This window comes from Miscanthus floridulus, chromosome 8, assembly GCF_019320115.1.
Source record: "Miscanthus floridulus cultivar M001 chromosome 8, ASM1932011v1, whole genome shotgun sequence".
NCBI lineage: Eukaryota > Viridiplantae > Streptophyta > Magnoliopsida > Poales > Poaceae > Miscanthus > Miscanthus floridulus.
In genome coordinates this window covers 164,735,827-164,745,833 of record NC_089587.1, presented here as the reverse complement: position 1 = coordinate 164,745,833, position 10,007 = coordinate 164,735,827, and the positions used below count along the sequence as shown (strand labels likewise).

Sequence of the window (10,007 nt, the reverse complement as noted above, 5' to 3'; positions counted from 1 at the left end):
CTAGAATAGCAGTTAATCGCGTCATCTGATGATGGTCATTACACGTGTGTGTAGAGCCATACTGAAACAACTCGTACTGCACATTCAGTATTGAACTTTAGCATTTCCTAAGCTCCTCGTGTTTCCCTCTAGAGGAGCAGTGCTGACTTGAAATGCATACAGCGAATGTGCAGTCAGGGGCAACCAAGTGGTAGCCAAACGCCAAAACAGAGGCTCGGCTTCAGAGTTTAGAACCAGTATAAATCTCCTTGCAGCAGCAAAGCATCAACAGCTGCATCCTTTTCTTGTGCCTTCCTGGCCCATGAGTATCTGTTCAATCTAGATGTAATATTTTACAGTTACAGATACAAACTTGTTCAATCTCTAGAAGTCATTTCTCCAAGGGTCTCAGATACAACACATGAATGTTATGTTACAAAGTGCCGAATAATTACAATGGTATAAACTTGAGGAAACCCGATTCTCAAGTGCAAGTCCAAAAACATCAAGGGTTCAAGAGAAATACAGGGAGCTCATACATAGCTTGGCAACAATATCTAAAACTCCGACCCTAGGGCACGTGAAAATGAGGATCAGGAAAATTTTCTCATCAGATGTTATCCCCTCAAAATAACTCTGCAGCCCCGGGATCAACACCTTGAATTTAAGCCAGCTCAGATTGCTGCTATACTGTCAGTCCTCATGGGCTCTTCTTGGCTGATGATCCTCCTCGCCTTGCGCAGAAAAATACATCAAAACAACAAGAACGGCGACCAAGAAAAGGAGAATATATACCGCATTAAGGCCGAGCAGTGTTGGGGAACCACGACCCACATTCTTCTTTATTGTTCTCCCTTCCCTATATCCCTCTAGAAAATGACTAACTTGGGATCCATAGTCACCTTCTCTGAGACTCTCTGAACCCTCAACCTAAAAGGAAAAAAAAAAATTTCAATCAATTACATTTCAATCCGTAGTAAATATAAAAGCAAGATGAAGATGTCAAGTTTATCTATGGCTAAGGCCTTTGAGCTGTAAGTTGCGAGTGAAAAAGAAGAAGATGTATACCGATGTAGCATGTGAGATGCGTGTGAACTGATACATAACAATGTAGCATGTTGCAACATAAATTGCTTTTTCTATATGTGGTCAAACATACAGTAGATAAAAAAAAAACTAAATAAAAGCAGTAAAAGAAAATCTACTTACCAGTTCGTACTCCTCTTTTGTGTCCCAGACAATAATCATTGGTAGCTGTGAAACCTTCACATCAAAAGTCTCAGTGAATTCCTCCCACTGCTTGACTCCCACATATCCGAATACTAAATCATGGTTTGCATTGGCCGCTGACCTCAACACTTTTATTAGCTGTGGAGAATTTTCATCTGACTCATCCTCCAAAATTGTAAGAACAACTTTCCTCCCATCATCTTTCAATAACTTCACTGTCTCTCTATCGACGGGCACAGTTACAGGCAGTAGGGATTGCCTTATAAAATCTTCCAGAAAAGTTCCTGCATCCAAAACAACTATTGGTATTACCATCAAGCTGGAAACTTATGCACTACAACTGATCATAGGAAAATCCCATAAGTATAAACGCTGTGTCACACCAAGTGAATTGTTGCATCACTAGAAAAATCAAAGAGTATAGGATAAACAGTAGGAATGACAATTGACGATTAAGGAAATAAAGGATTTTTCCTCTAACCACCCACACATCAGGAGCACATAGAGAGTGTTGTCCCATACCTTCAAATGGACCACAGAATACACTGTGCTCATTATATTTTGGGTTAACAGAAACCAACGCCGGAAACTTGTCAAAATCATACACAACCATCATATCCTCGGAGAAATCCTTTGCTGTTGAAAACCATGCCTTCTTCTTGTACTTTGCTCCATATTCAACAATCAATGACTCATCCATTCCAAACCCAATAAACAATGGAAAATTGATGCCAGCGGCATCAATAAAGCCTTTAATTGACGAGTCTGACTCAAGCACAGAAACATCAGGTGCAACAAGTTTCTTAAGGTTCTCAACTAGCAAATCAGCCTTCTTTGAACCCGTGTACTCCGAGGGTACTCCATGGTAAAAAAGCATCAAAGTAGGGAACCCACTGCATTCAGAGAAACACAAAGGTAAGACACCCTTTGCACACGCCCGTTTGGTACCTGAAATGCTCAAGTGAATCAGGTGACTTACTCTACCCCGTATTGAGAGCCGAGCTTCCTGTATTTGTCGGCATTTACTTTAGCCACAACGATAGGCGTGCTCAGTCCAGCCAGCGCCACAGCAGCCTCATCTAACTGCAGAAGGACAACCGTACGAATGGTCATCAGTTCATTTCAATTTCAACAGAACGATAGCATTCCCCTGCCTCTGTGGATTGTATTACCCTGTTCCAATTTAACAGAAAGAAGGGGGCAGATGGATGCGCAGATGACTCTGATTTGATCCGCATCCACTGGGGAATTCAGATGGCATTAAAGAATCAATCACTTATTTTGGGGGAACATAGTTCAGTGATCTGCATTTCCCGGCTCTAGTCTGCTGGAATTGAACCCCAGAATCCTACACCACTCAATTTCAGCGGAGCGCCCACACCTTGCCAAGATGTCCCAAGCTTTACTATCAGCTCAGAAGATTCGGAAGGCATCGAGAGACGATTTCCATCACTTGGCTACGCTTGGCTAGTGAAAGGCACGAGGCAGCGGACAGAGCGGGGGAGGGACGGGGGATCGGTTACCTGCGGGGCGAGGCGCTTGCAGTGGCCGACCAGGGAGCGTAGAAATCGACGAAGAGGAAGTCGGCTGCGCGCACCGCCGCCTCGAAGTTGCTCTCGTCAAGCTCCAGCACGCTCCCGTCCCGAGGGATCTCGAACTCCGCCGGCTCCCCTCCGCCTCCGCCACTGGCCACGCAGCAGCTCTGCGGCCGCAGAACTAAGGCCCTGTTTGGTTGGGCTTTTGACTTTGGCTTTTGGCCTCAAAAGTCAAAAGCCCAACCAAAGGGGCTATTTTTGGAGGGTGCTTTTTCAGAAGCAGCTGCTTTTCCGTAGTTTATTTTTGAAAGCTGGGTTGACCCTGCTTTTGGCTTTCTGCTTTTCGAAATTGGTGGAATGAAAAGCTCTTTCATAGTTGTTTCAAGAGAGATAAAGATAAAAAGTATATTTTATACTTGTTTAATCAAACAGCTTTCAGCTTTTCTACAGCTCACAGCCCACAGCAGCTTTTCCACGACTCACAGCCCACAGCAACTTTTTCCTACAGCCACAGCTCAACCAAACAGGACCTCATGACGAGGAAGAGAAGGAGAGGAAGCAGCAGCCGACGAAGCGCCATCGCCATGGGTCCGCTCCGCTCCGCTCCGCTTGATTCGATCTCGCCGCCTCACCGTTTGAACTCAACTGCGGCCTAAAAGTCTATAGAACGCAGTCGACTGTGCCACACAAAAGACGCTTCCGGACAGAGAAGACGTAATTTGGAGGCACATGTAAAGCGCAAACAAATAGAGAAGACGTAAAACCATGAAGGAGCATGTTCTCAGGCGCTACAGAAAAGGTACAGAATGAAGCTTGCAAGAGTGCAAGCTACAAACAATTGTATTTCAAGTCCTGGGCAAGGCATTCTCCACCACCGAAACAAGGCGTTACAAACATTTGAGACCTGAGAGCTCACAGGGGCCAGCGCGACTGTCAGCTGTGAGCAACAATACACCTGCATACCATACTGCAGCAGCAGACGTAACATTCCATACATTCAATGGAAAACTGGGGAAGCAAAACCAGAAAGGATAACAATATGCATTCTGTCAGTTCCACATCTTGGAAAAGTTCAAGACACCGTATTATTAACAGATATCAGCATTCATATGTCAAAATCCAATGTGCACAGAGTAAACCTGCTGCAAGAGAAAATAGAGAAATGGCCAAGCAAAACTGAAGCTCCAGCCTGAACTTCTCAAAATGCTATGGGGGGAAATGGGAAAAGAAATTTCGTGGACAGGTATGTTTTGATGTTGTGCTTTCTCGGGCATTGCAGATTATGCAGATGCAGTCTTCTTCTGCTGGAAAACAACTGCATACACAGGGACTCCAACACCAGTGCCCACCGCAGCCAGCACGGCGAGGGACACCTTAAGCTGCTGGTGCTTCATCCTGTGCAGGTTGTACATGTGCTTGGCGTGGATGTAGTATGGCTCATCATGAGCGTGCGCCCCCATCCTCCTTACGCCAGTAGATTGGAATGCACAAGAAGCTGAGAAATACGACATGGTGTCAGAGAAGTACAAGAATAGGAGCTACAGCACACAGGAAGGCTAGACGTACTGCATGAAAAGTTTTGAGATTGAGAATATGGAAACTTCAGAAATGTATTGATCAAAATGCATGCCACATAAACAATTTCCATATCCAAAGAGTACACTCATGCTGCAAGATGCTTTGCCAACTCTAATAATGTCGTACAGAGACAAAGGTATTCATTTCAACTTTCACAGTAATAATGTAATGAACCAATGATACTGTATGACTAACAAAATGATGCCCATTGCATACAGATTGGTGAACATGAAAACTTTGTACACAGTAACACAGGTAATATGATTGATACCATTGTTTTTGAGGCGTCGCCTAGGCGACAAGGCGTGGCAGAGGCTCTGGGCGTCGAGGGCGCCACGACCTACACTCGTATGGCGTCCGCTTAATCGAATTTGGCGTCGCTTAGGCGTAGAAAGGCCTCGGACGGACGCCTACAGCCCCGCCATGGACGCCAGATCCTAATTAGAGAGGGAAGGGCGCGAAATCGACCGCGCTTCCGCGCCGCGGGGGAAGGGTGTGAAAATGACCGCGGCCCGCGGAAAATCGACCGCGCGTCCACCCCTGGCGCGGGAACTGTGACCTAGATAGCCTCTTCGCGCGAGAAATCTACCGCGCGAGGCATTTACCGCGAGTGCGGGCGAGGGGAGAGGGAGAGAGAAGGCGGCGGGCGGACCTTGAGCTCCGCTTTGCTGCTCCTCTGCTCGACAACTCGAGTCCACCGGCCAACCGCCCCTTCCGAGGAGCCGCCCCTGCATCTCTGCTTGGTCGTCCGCACCTGCTGTGGAGCCGCTTCATCTCCGCCGCTGCAGGCATCGGCCATCCGCGTCCGCGCGTCCGCCGTGACTGTCTGCCTCCGTCGGCCGTCCGCCTGTCCACAGCTGCCCGTTCATCTCGTGTCTCCACCTCCGCCGGCCGTCTGTCGTCCGCCTAGTATGCCCCTGCCTTCTCTCTGTTCCGCCTGGTATGCCCCTGCCTCCTCTCTCTTCCCTCCGCCTGGTATGACCCTGCCTGGTGCCTGGTATCCCGTCTCTGCACCGAGTATTGTAGTATTTAATGCCTCGTGCTCTGCTTTTGCTCATGCTGCGTGCGCCTTGCTCGTGCTCTTTAGTGTTACTCACATATACTAATGTCTGCTTGTGCTTGGACTGCCACATACACTGCTACAGCAACATGGATTTGATTAGTATACACTTGCTTTGATTAGTTTACAGTTGCTACAGCAACAGGTCTTTCTTTGATTAGTATACACTTGCTTTGATTAGTATGTTACTGATTAGTAGTGCTCCCTTAGCTGTGCAAATTTGCTCTTTTCCTAAGGAACATGGGCTCAAGAATTGGCAACAAACGAGGTATACAATATGTGTATGGCGTCGCCTAGGCGTCCGCCACAAACGCCTAGGCATTGTGAAGGGGGTCGGGCGCCGCGCCTCGCCGCGGCGCCTCAAAAACATTGATTGATACTGCTCTCATGCATACGAAGAATCCAGAATAGTTACATGGAGAAGAAAGGCAGACAATCCCAATAACGTGGCAAGCGGGAATTGTGAGAGAGAAATAAGAATGTTCACAATGAATAGTGCATTTGGAGTGATGCAAAACTGACAGTTTCATTTGAAGATTACAAATTTAATGTAATTTGCTTTTCCATGTGATCTTGGTCAACATCTACATCCATTCAAAGTAGAACAGCTATAACTACTCCGCACCAAACCACGTTTGACAACATATAACCATGGATAACAAATCATTGAGCATCCAAGCTGGACCTTGTGTGTTATATAGGTTCACGAATCACAGAAAAATATAACCATCTTGTCAAGAAGAAGGACGACTCTTGGCGTTTCTGTGTAGACTATCGCCAGTTAAACAATATCACCGTGAAAAACAAGTTTCCACTCCCAATTGTGGATGAACTTTTAGATGAGCTTCATGGAGCGGCTTGGTTTACAAAGCTAGACATGCGCTCCGGCTATCATCAGATCAGGCTCCTACCAGAGGATGAAGCCAAAACTGCGTTCCGAACACATCATGGCCATTGGGAATTCTGAGTCATGCCTTTTGGACTCACGAACGCCCCTGCAACCTTTCAGTCACTGATGAACAATATCTTCCAACCACTGCTTCGAAAATGTGTGCTGGTTTTTGTTGACGACATCCTGATATACAGTAAGTCACTGGACGAGCATGTAGAGCACCTGCAGCAGGTACTGAACCTTCTCAATCAGCATGACTTACTGCTAAAAAGGTCCAAGTGCACTTTTGCCCAACAGTCTCTTGAGTATCTGGGACATGTCATCAGTGCACAAGGGGTAGCTACAGACCCAACCAAAACTCAGGCAATAGCTAGTTGGCCTACTCCAAAGGATGCTGCTCAGTTGCGAAGCTTTCTTGGTCTAGCCGGTTATTATCGGAAGTTCATCAGGAATTATGGACTTATCAGCCGACCTCTTACTGATTTGTTGAAAAAGAACACCCTGTTCCATTGGACACCTCAACTGCAGACTTCATTTGATACCCTGAAGCAGGCACTTGTGACAGCCCCAGTTCTGGCATTACCAGATTTTACCAAAGGGTTCACCATTGAAACTGATGCTTCCTCACAAGGTATTGGCGCTGTCATGACTCAAAATGGACACCCCACTGCTTATATCAGTAAAGTTCTAGGCCCCAAAGCTCAGGCATTATCAACCTATGAGAAAGAGTGCATGGTACAATCTTGCCCCAAATCGCCCTGTTCGCTTGGGCTTGTTTGGCTGATAAGCCATGGCTGAAAGTACTGTTGGCTGATTTGGTGTGAGAGAAAAATACTGTTCGTTGGCTGAAAAAGTACGGCTTATAAGCCAAACAAGCCCAAACGAACAGGGTGTGGTCCCGGTGGCTTGCTCTTGCAGAGTTCTGGTACAACTCCACTTACCATTCTGCTCATGGCACTACCCTCTTTGAAGCTTTGTATGGACACCCTCCAAAGCACTTTGGCATCACACTTGATCAGGCTTGTACTGTTCCAGATTTAGACACCTGGTTACAGGCTCGACAATCCATGCTTGAGCACATTCAGCACAATCTAGCACGGGCACAGCAGAGGATGAAAGCCCAGGCTGACAAGCTTCGTCAAGAGCGCACATTTGAAGTAGGAGACTGGGTGTATGTCAAACTTCAACCTTATGTGCAGCAGTCAGTTCAGCGCCGCAGTAACAATAAGCTCAGTTACAAGTTCTTTGGCCCATACTTGATCCTCCAGAAAATTGGACAAGTGGCTTACAAACTACAGTTACCGGCTACAAGTCAAATACATTCAGTTATACACGTCTCACAGCTCAAGAAGGCATTACCACCAAATACTACCATCTCGCATGATGATGATTTGCATCTCCTGACATTATTTGCTAGCTTGCCTCCTGCTCAGGTACTGGAGAACCGTCTGCAGCTGGTGGGTGGTCAAGTGGTGCCATCGGTGCTGGTACAGCGTCTGTCTTGCCCAAGGCACTGGGCAACCTGGGAGCGTCCATCAGTCCAGCACCAGCTACTTCCTTCGGCCACCAGCACGGCGACTGCTACCATACCAGCGGGTACCGCTTCCTCGTCTACGACTCAGGCCTCGGATGTTCCTGTTGTTCATGCTGCTGCTACGGCTTCTTCTTCTTCTTCTGCATCGTGAGGTCGCGCTGCATCTTAAGGGGAGGGGATTGTCACGGACTCTGTTCCCTATGGGCCGCACCTTGGGCTCGTAAGACGGCCTGCGAGCCGCAGAGATGTATTGGGCTGAGCCCGTTATCATTCTGACTAAAGACTCGCTGTGTGGGTGGTTGTGAGGTCAGCGAAATTATCAAACAAACTAAACCTATCTCCTTCCCTTCTCGTGCTCCTGCTTGAGCCGGCGCCGCCGAGCTTGTCGCCACGCGTATACGCCGGCAAATCCCTCTAGTTATCCCCCAGGATCGTGACAGATCATTGCAAAGGAACCCAATCAAAACTACAACTACCAACACGCAAGAGAATACCACAGCAATTATACAGGCTTTAGAGCTCAGAACAAATGAAAGACAACATATTCATTTAATAGTAGCATTTGCCACCATTGTTAACAGGCAAGGACACAAATTAGGCACCCACCCAATGCAATGCAACAATGCAAGCAGAAAACATCAGAGTTCGTGCAGTTCGATTCTGACAGAAACGAATAGCAATCTAGGGGAATTAAACATGCACCCCAGAATCATCTCCGTGGCTGGAGCATTGGCGCAATCTTGCTATTTGCATAAGCTGCGTATTTGCTTCAGATCAAAATACAGGCTAACCAAAACGGCTGCACGCTTCGCAAATGCTGGTCATATTTTCCCTAAAAAGTTGAAGCGAACATTTAAAGCTTTGCCACGCAAATCTAGCACCGCGCGGAATGGATTCTTTCGGATGCTACGGACGCGTCAGATCTAAATAGGGCAGTGACGCAATCGGATCGCATGACAGAGACTCCCCCGAACGGATCGCGGCGGCGCGGGTGAGCGGAGGCGGAGGGTAAGGGTGCGCGGGTCTTACCCGGTGCTGAGGCGGCCTCGGCCCCGGCGGCGAGGAGTCGGAGGCCGGAGCGAGCGCCGCGGCTGAGCGCCGTCGCCATCGTCGCGTTCCTCTTGGTCGTCGCCGGCGGTGAGGTTCGAGGCCTCGAGAGACGAGCGCGTGCGCGAGCAAAAGGGAATGGACAAAAAAAGTCCGAGCTGAAAAGTCAGTTTGGGTTGTATAGCCTGCTGCATGGACTGTGTGGGCTCTCTACCTGGGCCGGGCTAAACGTATTGTCCATGACTTGGTTTGAGATCGTTTCATCACATCATGGCCATGGTTTGTCCACTCTCTCTTTCGTTAGACTTCACTTCGCGAATGGAAAGTCTATCTATATTGTTAGAGCTAGCTTATCATTGCAAACCCCCCCTCAAGGGGACTTAGGCTATTATTACACTTTAGGTTTGAAACATATCCAACCCAAACCCCCTACCTAGGGGGGCTTACTCCAACATGGTTCCCTCCCTCATTGGAAAAACAAGACCCCATCTATAGCTACCTCCTCACCTATCTTGGATAGTTTATCAATCTCGGGATACAAGGGTATATAAATTTACCAACAAAGAAATATTATTAGTTTTAAGGAAGAGACCCTGTGGGGCGGCTTCGATACCCTTCCCTCCTCCTAGGAAAGGCTATCTCAGGCTCCGATAGAGTCCCCTCCTCCCAGGGAACTATATCGGTACTCCGATAAGGTTCTCTCCCCGAGAGGAGGCCTTATCTCAATGGCAATAGCTAATTGAAATCACAATAATGTCTCGAAATAAACATATCATGATCCTAGGACGAGCTAGGATTGCTTATTCCAATACATCTTGGGTAAGTGCCGAAAGCAGGCATACGCATACCTATACGTCAAGACAATCTTGTATAAACAAATGATTAAGGCTAACTAATGTCATTCAATCCTAGCTTTCAGGATTCATTGAAGTGGTCAGTCAAATCACAATTACAGTAAAAAAATAAATTTCATAAAAAGATACAAGATAGCAATTGACGGCAGGGAGCAGCGCCCCGCATCCCTGCCTATTTGTTGTTTGAGCGTAGCGTAGGTATAGATGTTCTTGCCTCACAGGGTAAGGTTATCTAGATCGAAGCGAAGCAAGTCAGTGATAGACGAACAGAGTGAGCTATAATTGACTGTAGGAAGAT

At 47.3% G+C, this 10,007-nt stretch overlaps 1 protein-coding gene and 1 pseudogene across 1 annotated transcript; both read right to left on the bottom strand.

Moving 5' to 3' along the window:
* Nucleotides 1–360: 360 nt before the first annotated feature.
* On the bottom strand, nt 361–3,330 carry LOC136470114 (protein disulfide isomerase-like 5-3; annotated as a pseudogene).
* A 441-nt stretch (nt 3,331–3,771) lies between these two features.
* LOC136477476 (uncharacterized) lies at nt 3,772–9,013 on the bottom strand. Its single transcript, XM_066475648.1, has 2 exons — nt 8,838–9,013; nt 3,772–4,239 (listed from the first exon to the last, which is right to left on the bottom strand). Exons 1-2 carry the CDS (start codon nt 8,914–8,916, stop codon nt 4,025–4,027), a joined length of 294 nt encoding a protein of 97 aa, XP_066331745.1. The 5' UTR covers nt 8,917–9,013; the 3' UTR covers nt 3,772–4,024.
* Nucleotides 9,014–10,007: the final 994 nt, after the last annotated feature.

Excerpts from the sequence above, each read along its gene's own strand:
- LOC136477476 (XM_066475648.1), bottom strand. The coding sequence starts at position 8,916 with ATGGCGACGGCGCTCAGCCGCGGCGCTCGCTCCGGCCTCCGACTCCTC. Across the intron at positions 4,240-8,837 it reads CGAGGCCGCCTCAGCACCGG|CTTCTTGTGCATTCCAATCT; the intron begins GTAAGACCCGCG and ends CGTATTTCTCAG.